Source organism: Brassica napus, chromosome A1 (genome assembly GCF_020379485.1).
Source record: "Brassica napus cultivar Da-Ae chromosome A1, Da-Ae, whole genome shotgun sequence".
In the NCBI taxonomy this organism is placed as follows: domain Eukaryota; kingdom Viridiplantae; phylum Streptophyta; class Magnoliopsida; order Brassicales; family Brassicaceae; genus Brassica; species Brassica napus.
In genome coordinates this window covers 2,663,004-2,681,174 of record NC_063434.1, presented here as the reverse complement: position 1 = coordinate 2,681,174, position 18,171 = coordinate 2,663,004, and the positions used below count along the sequence as shown (strand labels likewise).

The following is an 18,171-nucleotide window of genomic DNA, read 5'->3' as shown; positions in this document are numbered from 1 at the left end:
GGGGAAACTTTTATCTAAAAATATTAGTTTAAGTGAGAATCTGAAACTATTACAGTACTAACTACAGTAAGTATATTCCAGTATCTAGATACAAATTTTATTAGAAATTATTATTGTTACTTGAGATGTTTTAGCTCATTTTGAAAAGTTAAAAAAGTTATTTTTAAATAGTTTGTTTGTTGTGGTCCTTTCGTTTGACTTTGTCCACATGGTTTTTAGGGGTTTAATGCAGATTTCTTTGCATTTTGAAATAAGAGGAGGAAAGAAGAGTTATATAACCTGTTTGAACAAAAAAAAAAGAGTTATATCACCTAAATTAGAAAATAAGTTGCGTTTCAGCTGTTAATGAATTGAAAATGCGTATATATGCTAATGAATGCAATGCATAATGCTATTTGAGTGAAGAACAGAATCTCCCAAAAGAGAAAGAAATTAAGAAAACGTTTTTGTTAATGAATAAATAAATAAAAATAATATAGGCGTGGAACTTTAATGGGAGACTTTAGATTCACAAGCTTGAAATGAACGGCTGAGATCATCTTTCCACTTATGTTTTGATCTTAACTTTGAATTCCGCCTCTCCATGTTTTGAATACATCACATCTCTCTCTCCTCTTTATTTTCATCATCGTCACTTGGATCTGCTGAGCTGTTACTGTGAGATTCTTGTTGTTGCTTCGTGCCTACGTTCCCTGTATTCTTGGATTTGATTCATCTCCTGCTTCTTAAGGTCACACTCAGTTTTGAATCAAAGATCAAAATTTACTCTTTGAAGCTTCGAGCTTTGGTTCAAAGAGATCAAATTTGAAGCTTTGAGCTTTGAATCAAAGATCAAGTTTCACACTTTGAAGCTTTGAGCTTTGAATCAAAGGTCAAAATCTACTCTTTGAAGCTTGTCTTTGTTTTCTCTTCACAGCACACTGCCATTTTGATTTTAGTCAGATTTTGTTTAATAGACAAAGTTCCAACCTTTTTTGTTTTGTTTTGTTTTGGGTTCTTATTATCTTTATTTTCTTTGGAATTAATGTCATCACCTGAGTACTGTATATGTAAGCTCATGATGATTGTTAGTTCAACTGTGTTTAAATTTATGGTTTGTTTTTTTTTGGTATCAGGCTATGTGGGCATTGTGCTAAAAGCTTACTAGGGATATGTAAAAGACAAAACAAAAGAAACTGGCTTTGGGGTATACTATATTGTTGCTTCTCTTGCTAAGTATGAAGCCTGAGATGAAAGCCCCCAATGTTAAAGAAGGTGGTTCCCAGGGAAACCTGCAAGGGAAACATGGGTACGCTTCAGTTCTCACTTTCTATTAGCACCATGTATTGCATTCAATAAGACATTCCCAGGTTAATGTTGCTAGCTCTTTGTTTTGTGTTGAACACTTTCATAGGAGGACGTGTGGCCCTACAAGACGATCCACTAAAGGACAATGGACGCCCGAAGAGGTTAGTTCCTGTGAATATCTCTGATTCTTTATTTATTGTGAATTAGGCAAGTTCTTTAATCAGAGATGTATTCTGGCACACTAGCTTAGCCTAATCGAACTGTACAGAAGCTACAATTCGATTCAACTATTTGGCAGTAGCTATCCTTTGCATGTAGTGAACATTTGTTTCTGTGAAATTGTCTGTTAGATAAATTCTGTTTTTCTTGGATCAGGACGAAGTCTTGTGCAAAGCTGTCGAGCGATTTCAAGGAAAGAACTGGAAGAAGATAGGTAAATTAGCAAATTCTGATTCCTTATTGTCATAGTTTAGTATTCCAAGGAGTTCAAAGATCATATCAATATTATATTTTCTGATCTGCCATGTTTATCTGTAGTTATTGATGAAGATAGTGAAAGCAATATGTGATTTAATTTGTTTCACCTTTTCAGCTGAATGTGTTAAGGACCGGACTGATGTCCAGTGTCTTCACAGATGGCAAAAGGTCTTGAACCCAGAGCTTGTGAAAGGGCCTTGGTCCAAAGAGGTAGGTGGTGAAATTGCGTTATATGCTTTACTCAACTTTTGTATGCTTGGTGATCTCATGACATCTTATTTTTTTTTTCATATATTCAAAGGAGGATAACACAATAATTGCTCTGGTAGAAAAATATGGTCCATCGAAATGGTCTACTATTTCTCAGCATTTACCTGGGCGCATTGGAAAGCAATGTAGAGAAAGGTATATGCTCATAATCTCTACTTCTTTTGCCATTTATTACTACACTTCTCTCTTTGAGTTGTGCTTTGGATACACATGAACAAATATTTTGGCGGATGTAGGTGGCATAACCATCTTAACCCTGGCATCAATAAAAATGCATGGACCCAGGAAGAGGAACTTACTCTTATTCGTGCACATCAAATTTATGGGAATAAATGGGCAGAGCTAATGAAGTTTTTGCCAGGAAGGTAACTATATCTTTTCCATGTGTCTGAAACTCGGGTTTAAGCGTTTATGTATACATTGTAGCATCTTCGGATTGGTTTAAGTTGCTAGTGATTCCATGTGCATGTTCTTGTTTGATTGTTGCACGGCTGGTCGAGTCAATTATTACTTATGATTATGCATTTTCCTTCTTCTTTGGTTATTTTCTTATTTGTTCTTATGGTTTCCATAGGTCAGACAATGCAATAAAAAATCACTGGAACAGCGCAGTTAAGAAGAAGTTGGATTCCTACTACGCATCAGGTCTTTTAGATCAGTGTCAAAGCTCGCCACTCGTTGCTCTTCAGAACAGATCCGTAGCTTCATCTTCCTCGTTGATGCACAGCAGTGGAGATGAAAGTAATTTCAGGCAAGGGGCTGATGCTGAAGAATCAGAATGCAGCCAAGCTTCAACTGTTTTTAGTTGTTCACAGTCGAACAATGATTTGCTAGACGAGGTTAAACCTCCAAATGAAGAGTTCTACATTCCTGAATTGCTTTCAGGATTGGAGCAGCAAGTCTCAAACTCTCCATCTCATGCAGAATCTTACTGCCCTTCCTTTGAAGATGTTAAAATTGTTGTCCCCGAGGTTAGAACCACCACAGCTACAGAGGATCACTTGCAGGGCGTGTCTAACAATGTTAGACAGGATCTCAGTCTAGACTGTCCTCAGTTATTGGCTCATAACATGGATGGAGATGAAAAAAATGAAGCATGCCAGGCTTTTCAAGATTCTGTCAAATTAAGTGATCAACCTTCTTTGCCAAACTCGGACACAAGTATTCATCCACAACCTCAAACTTTGACTACGGACGTGGAGTGTTGTAGGGTTCTTTTCCCATATGCCATGAAAGATAATGGTACATCTTCTGGTGAGCAAGGTCAGAACATGGTTGACCCTCCAAAGGGCAAAGGAGAAGAAACAAATGCTCATGAAACTGGAAACATTCCAGCTTTATCTTGGCATCAATCAAATTCTGAGAGCCTGGAGGGTCATAATGGTGTTACTTTATTATATTCAGCTGTGGAGGACTCAGTTTTACTCCACAATGATTCTGCTCAAGATTGTGATCTCCTTGGAGCTACTGCATTAGAACGTGAAACTGATACAAATGATGGCAATGATGATAATGATGGCATCCCAGAATCATATATTACCAAGGATTTTTTGAAGCTAGTACCTCTGAATAACTTTGCCTCTCCTTCTAGAGTGAACAAGATTCATTTCCCTATTGACGAGAAGCAAGCTGAGAAGGACAAAGGATCTCTTTGTTATGAGCCTCCACGGTTTCCAAGTGCAGATATTCCTTTCTTCAGCTGTGATCTTGTACCATCAAACAGTGACTTAAGGCAAGAGTACAGTCCCTTTGGTATCCGCCAGTTGATGAATTGTACAACTCCGTTAAGGCTATGGGATTCACCGCGTCATGATAAGAGCCCTGATGTCAAAAGTTTCAGTGGTGCACCATCCATCTTAAGGAAGCGGCGTGGGGACTTGCTGCTGTCACCTATGCTTGATAGGAGAAAAGAAAAAATGGTGAAAAGTGCTAAGGCTTCCTCCTTGGCTTTAGATTTTTCAAGATTAGATGATTGCAATAAAAATAAACGTGCCTCCTCTTCCGAAGCCAAAGAGGATCCAAAGGAAACCTTGGAGTCCGGAGGAGTGTCTTCAGCTAAAATTGTAAGTTCATTCAAAGGGAACTTTCTGGTATACATATAATGAGTCTACTAGTTCACTTCTCGTTGCCTAACACATCATCTAGTTCATGGAAATGTCTTCTTGTTGGAACGTGACAGTCTAGTTTGTTCAAGCACATTGCATCTAGTAATCTAATATCTCTTTCTCCAATATTTTAACCTTAAAATCTTTAATCTCTCTAAAGCTGTTGCTTTCATCTGCACCAGGACCAAGAAACTCGTAGGAGTTTGGTTTATTATAATGATGTTGGGATGCAAGTGAGCTCTCCTGATAAAGCTGGATCTAGACTGGATAACAAAGTGAATACAGTTGCGAAAGATCCATCAGACCAACACGAAAAGTCATTAGCTACTATTCCAACTGAAGAAATCTCGTCAGAACCTCCATTCACAGCAGACGAGATTCCTTTATCAGTAATCTCAGGAATTAAAACCAACACTGCAGAGAGTAGTGTAGATATTGAAACCTTCAGCATGTAAGTTTCTCCTTTCCGCTGTTATGTGTTTGTTACCTGATTTTTCTTTTGAATCATATTATTCTAAGTTGTCTTGGTTCCATTCGTTTCTAGATTTGATGGAACTCCGTTCAAAAAACTCCTTGATACCCCATCACCATGGAAGTCATCACCAGGGAAATCACCTTTACTCTTTGGATCTTTCTTGCAAAGCCAAAATTTGGATCCAGATATTACACTTGAGGTAATGTGAGATGGAATAGACTTTGAATGAAACTAGTTTCTGGATTCTCTACTTGTTGTTGATGGACAAATATGTTTTGTTGTTTAACTTTTATTCTCAGGATATTGGGTGCTTTATGAGTCCCGGAGAGAGAAGTTATGATGCCATAGGACTGATGAAACACTTGAGTGAACACACAGCTACGGCATATGCAGATGCTTTGGAAGTCTTGGGTAATGACACACCTGAAACGATACTCAAGAAGAGACGGCTGAACAAATCTATTCAAGGGAAAGAAAATCAACACTGGCCTCATGATCAACTTGAAAACCGATCCCAGGTAGCAGCTCTCAACTGTCACAACATAACTCACTTCTCAACCCTTTGCTAGTTAGTAGAAAACTTTATCAAGTCTCTTCTTCTCTTCTTGGTCTAGCTTAATGTTGATAATTGAATCTTGAACTGGTAGAGATGAGGGGTATAGCAGTTTTTGAGTTTGAGTTCATAAGTTGACTTACTCTGAACTAATAGTGTGTGGAAATGCAGGTGGAGGGTCGAGCTTTGGACTTCAGTAACTGTGGGACACCGGGGAAAGCAAAGGTATCATCTGCTTCTCCAGGCAGCTACTCGAGCCCATCATCTTACCTTTTGAAGAGTTGCAGGTAGAAAAAAACAACATTTGTTGATAGACATTCATTCTCACCTTCAATTTTTTATTTATCATCCCATATATGTATGTCTAATGTCAGATTCACTCTCTCTGTCTAACTTTTTCCTTGTAATGTGTAGATCTTTCAACTCTGGACATGAAACCATTGATTAATACCGAAAAAGTTACTTAGTTCTCAAAAAGTTAACTTATAAATCTTCATGAATATGTATTAAACACAAATAGAAAAGGTTAATTCGTATAATTTGATTAGAGAATGTCCCGTGGCTAAAAATATTGGGATTTGCAATTATTATATAACTCGGATTCTAGTACGCTGTTATCAGAGAAAGGAAAATCTCTGGCCCTATCACTTATCTAATTAGAGACAACAATTTGTGGAGATCAATCTCTAAAGCAACCATCTCTAGAAGTAAACTATGTGTCTTTGTTACCATCATATACCAAATTCTACTTTTCAAGAATCAAGATCTTTGCCTGCTCGAAAGAGTATAAGCTGTTACATTGGGCACCTTATTGTAAAACTCGGGTTCGTCTTCGTCATCAGATGATAGCAAAGATGGACCCATCCATGCTTTAAACCCCTCGTTCACTCTTCTTTCAACATCTGGTGTGAACTCAAAAGGATGATTAGCTTCAAGCATCTCCAGTCCCTGATGGCTTCTGTTCTCAAACTCTCCTTCGTCAATAGACTCAATACTCAAAGCGGCTCTTCTTCTAAGGAAGAAGGCAGTTCCAGCGTACAAGATTACCAAACACCATGAAGATACCTCGTAGCACCAAAACAATGGCACAGAACAGCTGCTCTCCTGTATCAGGAGGCTTGAGCCGAGAAATATAGCAAGGAGGCCGTAGATGATAGCAAACACAACATTCAGAATTGAAAGGCAACGAACCCCACCTGTGAGTGTATTAGACACGAAAAAAAAAGATCATCAACCTATCTGAATTTCAAGCTTCAGATTCTCAAAGGTGGAAACATCATTATAAGTAGCAGAAGAAACAGGATAATATATATGTTTGGTACCAAAAAAGGAATGAATTTGCTGCAGGCACCCATGGATGTTATAAAACATATATATATGGTCATATGGAAAAATGAAATACAGCTTTAAGAGTAAGAGAGGAGAATGTATACCTCTTCTTGAAGCACAGTAGTTGTTCTCAACGACTTTTAGAAACTCATGACGGCGAGGAGCAGAATAAGCCACAAAAATTCCTGCAGCACTCACAACAAAATAACGAGAGAACAAGAAGAAGACATACCACACATTTATGATCAGATCAATTGAAAAAAACAACACAAAAGGAGACATTGTAAAGAGGTTTAGTCATAAAGGATGATAATAGAGCATTGAACCATTTCCATGTTGTTAAGAGTTACTTGTTGAAGGACTTAATGAAAAGAGATGATAGATGGGACTCAGACTCAAGAAGTTCAATTCAAATCTGGCTCACTTTTATAAATCTCTCATCATTCAACTGAAAAGTAAGAACCTTCAAAACTAAGAGAGTTGGAACTAAGAAAGGCTGTCATGTGAAAATCAAGCATATGAGGGAGACAGAAACTCCAAAAGGAAAAAAAATATAATAGACCCATTCACTTGACTTACCACAGTAATGAATACCAACTTGCACTATGGTTGACACACTAAACTAAACCCCAATAAACCTGACCCAACACAGAACTAGACTTAACTTCATATAATAGCTTCTCTCAAGACTAATACTTTATAGAACTAAACCTATCAACAAACATTCAGGTTATGAGGACACCTCAATCAACACTCCCTAACAATTTATCACCCACATTCTTCTACAAAAAGCTAGAGACTTGACACTCACCTGCAACAAGATAAACAGATGACACAAGGAAGAGCATCATCGACGGAAGAAAAACAACCATCCAGTAAAAATCCACAGTCTCCTGATCCGTCAAGTCAAAACCATTTCCATACACATTCAAAGTCTGCACCTTTCCCTCTCCGCAGAACGGCCTCCTCAGAACATTCCTCGGAAACACAATTCTCAAGCTGACGATCGCGCAAGCGAAGACGACAAAGCAAATTAAAGCCGCCGTAGACATTACTATCAGCCTCCGAAGCTTACTCCAGGCTCTATCTTCCTCCTCCCTGAGGCTCTCGTACTCCTGCTTCCGCGTAAACGCCTGACGCGGCGCGGTCATGGAGCTGGAGAGTTTGTTAAAGGAGCAAAGCGGTGAGGTAACATAACAGCCGTGGGGAGTGGCAAAATAATTACAGATAGGTCCCTCATCTTTTATTTACTTATCCAATTTACCGCTAAGAATGGTAACCACTGAAAGTTGGTAGATTTGTTTTCTTATTGGGGGTAATTGTAAAACAAAATTAAAAAGAAATTAAGTCAAAGATATTGGACTAGTATATACTTAGAAAATCTCCAATTTTATCTTTAAAAAATAGAAGAATTCAAAAAATAGATGAAAATCTATTTAAGATTTTTTTTTGTTGAAAAAAATTTATGATATTCTTCCTAAATTGAGAAATGTAGTTTTTACTGTAAACATAGATGGATATTATTATTTTTTCAAATTGAGATTTCTTTCTGTATAAGAAAAAAATATTGAGATGAATTGAAAGTAGTCTGAATGACATGACATCATCATAAGTTAATAATAAAGCTGACCAGCAACTTACAATAATGTCTTTGATATTTTTTTTTAATTTTTTAAGGATTTTGTTATATCTATATTATTAAAACTGAAGTACCTTTTAGTACTGTTTGGAAACATGGATAAAACATAAATGAGAATTGTTTGGAAACAAGGATAAAACATAAATGAGAATTGTTTGGAAACATGGATAGCAGATTAATTACTTTCTTTTATTTACACATTTAGTCATTGCATTTATTATAAATTATATATTTCATTTTTGTATTTTTTATTTATAGATTCTGCCACTACATTTAAAATTAATTTAAATTAATTAATTACAACGGTTGTTGTTTCTTTATAGTGAAAAAAAAAAACTAAAATATATAGTATATCTTATATAAAAGAATTTTAAATATAGTATTACTTTATTTAGTTTAGTCAAATATAAAAATTTCGAGAGTTCAATTTTCAAGAAAATAAAATATCATAAAATTAATAATAATTCATAGAAAACTAATGCAAAAAATAAATTTTAGGCATGTTTTCCTTAACAGAAAAACAACAGGTCAATATATGAATTATACAATTACATCAAATTACATTAAGTTATAAAAAATAATATAATATTATGTACAAATAAAAAAAATTATTATCAAACATCTATATTATAAAATAATATATTTTATTCTCTTTTTTTAACGCTGATTTATTATATTATTACAATTATGATATGAGAAAGATTACATAGATGATTCTACTCTATATGTACATTACAAAACATAAAAAATATATATGGAATTTTTAATCAAACCAACGGTTTATGATTTTATGTTAAACACAAATTAAATCAAACACCCGCACGGGGGTGCGGGTCAAGTTCTAGTATTGTTTTAAAATAAAAGCACATTCTAAAAATGTTTACAGTATATGGATTAAATATAAAAGTGAACGGGAAATGTCAAAAAAAAAAAGAGAGTGGGAAATGCTTTAAATAAGGATAAAAATTGATCTGATAATCCGAAGAACACATAAACAAATATTAAAAAAAAAAACTGAAAATTAAATAATAGAGAGACAAAAAAGGAAAAAATAAAAAACAAATCTACTAGAAAAAGAGAGAGAGGGAGAGAGGGCGTGAATTCCTGAGGGAGAGATTCTTCGCCGGAGTGTTCTCGTGCGTGATCTTCTTACGCCTCCTGCTTCTTCTCAATTCGTCTCTTCTCTTCTCTTCTCTTCTCCTTGGAGTTTTGTTTGTTAAGGTCAAAGCGAAGATGGTGAACGCTATGGTGGAGAGAGCGACGAGCGAGATGCTGATCGGACCCGATTGGGCCATGAACCTCGAGATCTGCGACATGCTCAATAGCGATCCCGTGTATGTTCGCCTCTTCTGCTCCTCCCTCCAACTCCTTTGATTGATTGGTCCTACCTATGTTTGCTTCGTTCTCGATTAGTCTCCTCACAAATATTGAAACTGTCTATACCGATTTGAATCTGTGATTGTTGCTTCCTTTATATGCTTTTGTGATTGGAAGAAGCTGATTTGATTTTTACTAAGGGGATGGATCCTACATAATGTCTGAAACTGGTTGCTGTTTTTTGCAGGCAAGCAAAAGATGTTGTGAAAGGCGTCAAGAAAAAGATTGGTAGCAGGAATCCAAAAACTCAGCTTCTTGCCTTAACTGTGAGAGCTCCATGATTTTTTGCTTTATTAACTCTGCCATTTAGATATAGCTTGTTTTGTTTGAGTTACACACATGGCCTCAGTTCAAAGGATCCATGGGCAGTTGTCTCTATAAATGTATCAAACTCACTACAATTAACTTTACTCCTCTTTTGTATTAGTGTGCACGAAGATTTTGCGATATACATGAGTAGCCTAACATGAATGATATGCTGAATATTATGTTAACATCATATTCTCCTTTGTTTAGTAGTGATAGTGTATGTTCTCACTCATCATGGATTTGTTATGTTTTAGCTGCTTGAGACGATAGTGAAGAACTGTGGCGACATGGTTCATATGCATGTGGCTGAGAAGGGTGTTATTCATGAGATGGTCCGGATAGCTAAGAAAAAGGTGAAGATTTTCTTCAAAATTGGTGTTCTCGGAAAAGTTAGCTCTACATCTCTATCTAATTTAAGGTATCTATTGATGTTATAGCCGGACTTCCATGTCAAAGAGAAGATCCTGGTTCTTATCGATACATGGCAAGAGGCCTTCGGTGGACCTAGGGCGAGATATCCACAATACTATGCAGGATACCAGGAGTTGTTGGTAGGTCTACCGAAAATGTTTTATATATTTTCCTTCAGTAAAGTATTGCTACTGACTATGGATGTCCTGTCTCTTTCAGCGTGCTGGTGCTGTTTTCCCTCAGAGATCGGAGAGATCAGCACCTGTGTTCACACCTCCACAAACACAGCCTTTGTCGTCTTACCCTCCAAACCTTCGCAATACTGGTGGACCTAGTAACGAAGTGCCTGATCCTTCGGCAGAGCCAGATTTTCCGACGCTGAGGTAAATATCTTCTGTTGCAACGTCACTGTTTTTAAGTTGATGAATTTTTAACAAAAGCATTGAAGATTTTGTTGGGCAATGAATGTCAACGTCCTTGACTTATCTGACAATTTTTTAGTATACGTTTAGCTACTTTTTGTTCCACCTAAATGCGTTAGCAGAAAGCAACCATAGTTGTAAGCCTAGGTATTGGGTAAACCAAAGTTGAGATGTGAATTTTATAGCACATTTGAGATGTGATTAGAATCAATAAAATAACGACAATTAAGTAGTCTCTCTCTAGTTTTTGTAAAACATTAGTGTAGTACTGGAGTTTCAATTTTTTTTTTTTCGTTTTACTTGTTATGAATGTATGTTAGGATCTGCAAATGTTACATTTGCGTCTGTTTGTTTCTTTATTTAGGACGTAATGCATGCCTTTGTTGCTCAGTATATGTTGCTTCTCAATATTTATTCTGTTGTATATCGAAATTCTTTTTCAGTTTGTCGGAGATTCAAAATGCAAAAGGCATCATGGATGTGCTTGCGGAAATGCTAAGTGCAATAGAGCCAGGAAACCGAGAGGTAAGGCGATTTACCTCCAGAGAAAGATACCTCTACCTGATTGCAAGTGTGGACTTGGTGCAAAATATATAAAGAGGAACAGGAATATTTTTGTATCATATACGCAATTATATTCATCCTTCTTTTTGGACTTCTTTAGGACCTTAAACAGGAGGTGATGGTCGATCTGGTGGAGCAGTGTCGTACATACAAACAAAGAGTGGTACATCTAGTCAACTCATCTGCGTAAGAGCTCTTTCTTCTCCTCTCTAGTTTTCTTTTTCGTGTTTCACACTAGTTATACTTTTGAGGGTGATGAGATCCCTCTTTATATTATTTTTCTGAATGCATACATATAACCCACATATGATGTCTGTTTGGAGGCCCAAAAATCTAAGTCTACTTAAATAAATAAAACAACCATCGTTGATTCTTCAAGTTATTGTCTCTAGCCATGAGTTTTAGCTGGTTGGGTTCTGTGTTTATACTGAAAAACATAGAGAGACTGGGAATCATTCATGTAAATAGAGAGAGGGGAGGGAACTCTATTAAGAATATCTCAAATCCACACGTTATTGCTGTGAAGTACTTACTCACGTGGAATACGAGAATTGCGTTTTATGCTTTGGAGCCTAGTTTTATCTGTAACCTTATTTATCTCACAAAATTTGTTATCCAGGGACGAGTCTCTGTTGTGTCAAGGTCTGGCGTTGAATGATGATCTGCAGCGGGTCTTAACCAGTTATGAAGCAATCGCTTCTGGAAATCCTGGAACTTCTGTTCATACCGAGAAGCCTAAGTCTGAGGCAGAAAAATCCCTTGTAGACGTTGATGGTCCACTTATTGATACTGGGGACAGCAGTAATCAGGCGAACGGGTATATAGTACCAAACTTTACATTCATGCACCCAAGAATTTCTTATATATCACCAATCTTAGCTGCAAGATTAAGCCTTCTGTTTGGCTAGCTTACACGTAGAAATTATTACAATCTTGGATGCGAAAACTACAAGTTAATGATGAAGATGAGAGGAACCTTTATAATCATTATTATATAAACAATACTAATTTGTCTTTTAGCAAGAAGAAACTGGGGTTTCGGACCAATTGACCTGGTAAAAGCTTTTTGTCTGATTTAAATAGCTTCTGATTTCTACCATGTCCAACAATTTTTGCAGAGCTACATCAAGCTCTGGTAACGGGATTCTAAATCAGTTGGCCCTCCCTGCACCGCCTCTAGCTAATGGTTCAGCCAATTCCAAAATAGACCTCCTCAGTGGCGATGATCTTGCCCTTGTTCCTGTTGAACCTCAACCATCAGCAAGTCCGGTCGCATCGGATCAAAATGCACTTGCTCTTTTCGATATGTTCGGAGACAACACCAATAGTCAAAGTCCTGCAACTGCACCAACTGGCAATTCAGCTACCCAGAGTAGCCCTTTGAATCCTCAATTGCACCAGCTACCAACTAGTCAAGCTGGAGAAGCTGGATTACAACAATCCAATGGATTTCCTCCTCAGGGTGGTTATTCGCAGTTCGAGCAGCCATCATACGGGCAAGGGGCCTCTTCTCCGTGGAATAGTCAGCCTGCACAGCAGTTGCAACAACCACAACATCCATCTTATGGTAACATATCTGAATTTAAATTACACACCTGAACCTCTGAGCGTTTCACTTTGTTAGATTCAGGAGAATTAGCTAACGTGTTTCTCAAGTATAATCCTAATTTGTTTTGTTTGTGGCAACTTTGTAATGTGAAGAAGGTGCGCAAGACAGTACGGCATTTCCACCTCCCCCATGGGAAGCTCAGCATCAAGACTTCAGTCCCACTGCAGAGTCAGGAAGTCCGTTTTCTCCTCAAATGAATCAGACACAAGTTGCCTACACACATGCTCAACAATATCCTCAGATGCCGCAAACCAGCCAACCGTTTAACAACAACAGTCCATACCCTCAAATGCCTAGCGGTATGTACATGCAACAGCCAATGCCAAACCAAGCTCTAGGGCAAGGCTATCCACCCCAACAGCAGCAGATGATGATGGCTCAGTTCTATGCCCAACAGCAACAACAGCAGCAACAGGCGTATGGCAACCAGATGGGAGGATATGGTTATGGTTATAATCAACAGCAACAAGGAAGCAGCCCATATCTGGAGCAGCAAATGCATGGCATGTCCATCAGAGACCAGGCTTCGCATCAGGCACCACCATCATCATCGTCTTATCTTCCTCCTATGAAACCGAAGAATAAACCAGAGGATAAGCTATTTGGGGATCTCGTTGACATCTCCAAATTCAAGCCTAGTACAAACCCTACATCCGGAAGAGCTGGTACCATGTGAAAAAAAAATCATTCATCGATTCATGATTTATGAGTATTCATCTCTCTGTTTTCTTTACTCAGCTAACTATGTTTCTTTGCTTGTTTCTTAAGCTTTTGATCAAATTTGATTTTACCCTCTGGGGAGAGACATACATATTCATAAATCTATATGTTGTCTTCTTTCTTGCTTATGATTATGACAGTTAATGACATTTGTATATTTCTTGTCGAGAAAGAAAACTAAGCGAAATGCGGTTTGTCTGGAGATTCTATTTGTAGGACCTTTCTCGATGACTCGATCCATTTCGTTTCTAACAAACGAAAATGATGTTTATGTATTTTTACCTAAACGAATGTAAAACTATGCTTATTTAAAAGTAAATATCAAAATTACCAATGAGGAATGAGGAATGTTTTGTCTAATTAACATAAATGGCACAATTTTAATATATTATCGTTTAATGAGCTTTTTGTCATTCCTTTAAGCCCATAAATAAGACCTATAAATAGTTGATATTTGCAGAAGCCAGACTTGAAATTAAATCAAAAGACCTAATGCCGCAACAATTACCAAAAGACTTGATAGGAGACATCCTTTGTCTCTTGCCACTGAAATCTCTTGCCAGATTCAGAGCTGTGTGTAAGGAATGGAACACTATTTGGGAAGATAAGAGTTTTTCGAACCACTACTTGTCTCGCATGCGTCCTCAATTCATGGTAGCGACCAAGTACCAGACTTGTTCGATAGAAATCAATCTCGACGAGGAGGACCATGTTTTGTCGTCGATAGTGGAGCGTGATATAACTTTAGAATATCCATGTGAAACACATACATCAATAGGTTATTGTGATGGGTTCGTGTTATTTTGTATGTACAAGAAAGGGTTTGCGATTTGGAACCCTTGGGTAAGACAGAATAAGTTTATAGAGAATCAAGAATTCGATTTCTGTGGCATAGGGTACGATGTTACGGGTTACAAGATATTTGGATTGATGTCTTTTTACGATAGTAGTGGAGAAGACAACTACAAAGTTGCCATCTACGAGTGCAAATCTGAGGTGTGGAAGTTTATTAATGACACTGGTCTTGAACCACGACGTCTGATAATGCAAGATAATATCGTGTCTATTAAAGGGAATTTATATGTTATTGCTATCGATAGAAAAACTCGTGAATCTTTCCTCCAGTCCTTTGATTTCTCAGAGGATCAATTCAAGACTATTTGTGCTAATTTACCTAGTATGGAAGGTTGCTTTACAGGACTCCTTGCGGTTTTCAGGGGAGATCGAGTTTCCTTGTTAATGCAATCAGAAGAAGTGGACATGAAGGTTGAGATATTGGTGTCAAAACAAAGGGTTGACGAACACGGAGAGGTCCTAGTGTGGATAAATTTCATGACAGTGTCAATACCTGACTTCCCGAGTTTACAACCGCATATTCTTTACCCTCGTCCTACTTACTTTGTTGACGGCGAAAAGAGGTTATTTGTGTGTGCTTTTGATGAAACCGAGCATCTATGCATCTACATTGTCAAGGGAGATGTGCTGAGTAAGATTCCAATAGATTCTGTGTTGGGTGATATTTTCTTTACTACCTATATGAGTTATATTCCTAGTTTTAACTCCATTCCTTGTGTGTCAAGGGAGAGTGAAAGATTCCAATAGATTCTCCATTATGATTTATAGATTCTAACGCAAGAGAACAAAGAATACGTTTGTTTATCTTGAAAGCAGAGGCTTAACAGAGGTGAAGAGGTATAACTTTCTTATTTCATAAACTCTCTTGCATTGTTCTTGTTATTACAATTACTTAAATAGAGAATTCTACTAGGGTTTAAGATGTCTCTGCCAGCTCATCACATAGAGCTTGGAATCTATTAGCCGTTGCAATCACATGAGCTGTCTGTGAGCTTCTGATTGCTTTTACGGACGCCGCCTTCAGACATTTAGCATTGAGAGCTTTAATGTCTTCTTTGTCTTCTTTGCAGGTACGGCTTGTGGCAGAGGCTGATGCTGCAGCGTCGTTTTGGTTAAACTCGTTCTTGGGCCTCCATACTTGGTGTGGTTTTGGAGTGGGCTTAGGCCTGTCATTAATAGGCCCCCTCAAACTTTGCGTGGGGGGAAGACACACGCCAAGTTTGCCTCGAAGGCGTCGAAACGGTTCCAGAGCCAGCGACTTCGTGAAGATATCAGCGACCTGCAGCTTGTTCGAGATATGCTTTACTTCAACTGCTTTCAGAGCTACACGTTCTCTGATGTAGTGATGATCCCTTGTGAAGTGCTTGGTTTTGGAGTGGAACGAAGGATTCGCCGCAAGCATTACAGCGGAAAGATTGTCGCAGAGCATCAGAGGCGTTGAGGGAAGTGGGATTCCAAGATCCTTGAGCACTAGACATAACCAGGTAACCTCTGATGCTGTCTCTGAGAGAGATCTATATTCCGCTTCTGTAGAGCTCTTAGAGATCGTAGACTGTTTCTTAGATGACCACGAGACAATGTTAGATCCTAAGTAAGTAGAGAATCCTCCAGTTGATCTACTCGTAGACGGACAGCCTCCCCAGTCACTGTCGCTGAAGGCGGTTACACTGAAGTCAGTGTGGCGTGAAAAAGACACACCCATCGTTATAGTCCCCTTTACATACCTTAGAATCCTCTTAAGGTGATTGAAGTCAGTGATCGAAGGTGAATGCATCTTCTGACAGACGTAGTTCACCGCGAATTGCAAGTCGGGTCTGGTCAAGGTTAAGTATTGTAGCTTACCAGCTAGACTGCGAAAGTAGGTAGGATTTGAGAAGAGGTCCTCCTTAGGCATTCCACGATTTAGATCAAGTGGTAGTGGTGTAGGCATAGGACTGCAGTCTGCCATTTGGGCTACTGCTAATAGGTCTTCAGCGTATTTTTGCTGAGACATGAACAATCCATCAGAATGGTGTTGAATCTGAATTCCTAGGAAGTAGCTCAGCTGACCCAGATCTTTCATTTTGAACTGAGTGTTGAGTGCATCGTGTAGGTCTTGAAGTAGCTTGGAGTTGTTGCCTGTCACTAACATATCATCCACATAAAGCAAGAGAATAATAATGTTCTTGTCTTTGATGCAGATAAACATGGAGGGATCAGAGAAGCTGCAAGTGAAGCCAAACTCCAAGAGGAACATGCTAAATTTGTCAAACCAGGCCCGTGGAGCCTGTTTCAGACCATAGATGGCTTTGCGGAGGAGACACACATGGTCTGGATGATCCTTATCCACGAAACCAGCCGGCTGTCTCATGTAGACTGTTTCACTCAGGTCACCGTGGAGAAAAGCGTGCTGAACATCAAACTGACGAATCGCCCATTGCATCACCGTAACAGTGTGGAGAACTAGTCTTATCGTCGCAGTTCGCACAACTGGACTGTACGTGTCAAGGTAATCTATTCCCTCAGATTGTTCATATTCTTTTGCTACTAGTCGTGATCGCTTCTTCTTTAACGTTCCGTCTGCATTGAGTTGAGTTCGGAACACCCACCGACAGCCTAGAACGTGCATTCCCTCCTTGTAAGGAACAAGAATCCAAGTCCCTGTTTCATGACAGTTGTTGATCTCTTCAGACATAGGATCATGCCAACTTTTGTCTTGTAAAGCTTCTGTGACTGTCTTAGGTTCCGGATAGGTCAGTTTAGAAGTCATGAGAACATATCGTGGATTTGGTTTCCGAATTCCTGCTTTAGATCTCGTAGTCATAGGATGGCACGAAGTGGATGCAGTTTGATCACTAACTGTTGGTGGTTGAACTGGAACAGGTTGCACCGGGGCTGTGGGAGGGAAGTTATCGCACTGGAGCCTGAAGCTTCGGCATTTTGTTGCAGAGGAGGGAAATCTTTTTCAGTAAACAGAGGTATGGTTTGCTCTGTTGTGACTGATGGTTCCGGAGTTGCTGGTGGTGGACACTGATTGTTGTCATCACTTGCAGGTTGAGATTGATTTTCCGGAGGAAAGCTTCGTTGCCAAGCAGACATGAGTGGAGTTGACAGTTGAAGTTGAAGATGCTTATACTTCTCAGCAAATGGAAAGTTTTCTTCGTCAAAGACTACATGTCTTGAGATGTATACTCTCCCAGTGGGAGGGTAGAGGCAACGATAGCCCTTATAGCAAGCATTGTATCCCAAGAAGACACAAGGTAAGGATCTCGGGTCAAATTTATTTGTAGTGTAGTCACGTAGAGTTGGGAAGCAAGAACAGCCAAAAACGCGTAAGGCTGAGTACTCTGGTGTTTTCCCATGCAGCTTCTGGTGAGGACTACTGTATGTTGCATCAAGAGAGGAGCTTGGCAGCAGATTGATGAGATAATTGGCAGTGAAGAAGGCTTCAACCCAGTACTTGTGAGGGAGTTTGCTTTCAAAAAGCATCGAGAGAGCTAGCTCAGTTACATGTCTATGCTTTCTTTCCGCCAGACCGTTTTTCTGAGGCGTGTGAGGGCACGAGACATGCTGAGCAATGCCATGTCGTTGCAGATGAGAGAGGAACGTCGAGCTCATGAACTCTCCTCCTCCATCGCATTGAAAGGTACCTATCTTGCAACTCAATTGATTTTCTACAAGAGTTTGAAATTTGCAGAAGATAGGATAAAAATCTGATTTATTCTTTAGAGGGTAAAGCCAACTGTATCTAGACCAGTGATCTATGAAGATTACATAGTATTTGAATCCC

The 18,171-nt window shown here is 38.6% G+C and overlaps 4 protein-coding genes across 6 annotated transcripts; 3 read left to right on the top strand and 1 right to left on the bottom strand.

The window, feature by feature from the left end:
• The first annotated feature begins 30 nt into the window (after window positions 1-30).
• LOC106366097 (transcription factor MYB3R-1-like) lies at window positions 31-5,644 on the top strand. 2 transcript variants are annotated; one of them, XM_022696322.2, is made up of 12 exons: window positions 31-730; window positions 1,116-1,288; window positions 1,394-1,448; window positions 1,663-1,720; window positions 1,880-1,974; window positions 2,066-2,169; window positions 2,271-2,399; window positions 2,609-4,097; window positions 4,322-4,590; window positions 4,684-4,813; window positions 4,914-5,132; window positions 5,339-5,644. In XM_022696322.2, exons 2-12 carry the CDS (start codon window positions 1,218-1,220, stop codon window positions 5,456-5,458), a joined length of 2,739 nt encoding a protein of 912 aa, XP_022552043.2. In that variant the 5' UTR covers window positions 31-730; window positions 1,116-1,217; the 3' UTR covers window positions 5,459-5,644. The 2 variants fall into 2 exon arrangements, with proteins under 2 accessions (XP_022552043.2, XP_022552027.2); XM_022696306.2 differs by having other exon boundaries at window positions 31-871.
• Window positions 5,645-5,726: 82 nt separating this feature from the next.
• Window positions 5,727-8,076, bottom strand: LOC106354945. The gene is made up of 3 exons (XM_013794981.3): window positions 7,308-8,076; window positions 6,601-6,681; window positions 5,727-6,363 (listed from the first exon to the last, which is right to left on the bottom strand). Exons 1-3 carry the CDS (start codon window positions 7,645-7,647, stop codon window positions 5,927-5,929), a joined length of 858 nt encoding a protein of 285 aa, XP_013650435.2. The 5' UTR covers window positions 7,648-8,076; the 3' UTR covers window positions 5,727-5,926.
• Window positions 8,077-9,175: 1,099 nt separating this feature from the next.
• LOC106365959 (TOM1-like protein 9) lies at window positions 9,176-13,749 on the top strand. Of its 2 annotated transcripts, none has more exons than XM_048780023.1 (10): window positions 9,176-9,469; window positions 9,700-9,778; window positions 10,076-10,174; window positions 10,259-10,372; window positions 10,452-10,615; window positions 11,098-11,179; window positions 11,319-11,404; window positions 11,838-12,035; window positions 12,337-12,785; window positions 12,923-13,749. In XM_048780023.1, exons 1-10 carry the CDS (start codon window positions 9,369-9,371, stop codon window positions 13,501-13,503), a joined length of 1,953 nt encoding a protein of 650 aa, XP_048635980.1. In that variant the 5' UTR covers window positions 9,176-9,368; the 3' UTR covers window positions 13,504-13,749. The 2 variants fall into 2 exon arrangements, with proteins under 2 accessions (XP_048635980.1, XP_048635976.1); XM_048780019.1 differs by having other exon boundaries at window positions 9,179-9,469; window positions 12,920-13,749.
• Window positions 13,750-13,985: 236 nt separating this feature from the next.
• On the top strand, window positions 13,986-15,226 carry LOC125609105 (putative F-box protein At3g16590). Its single transcript, XM_048780027.1, has 2 exons — window positions 13,986-15,033; window positions 15,171-15,226. Exons 1-2 carry the CDS (start codon window positions 14,040-14,042, stop codon window positions 15,224-15,226), a joined length of 1,050 nt encoding a protein of 349 aa, XP_048635984.1. The 5' UTR covers window positions 13,986-14,039.
• The last annotated feature ends 2,945 nt before the right edge of the window (window positions 15,227-18,171 follow it).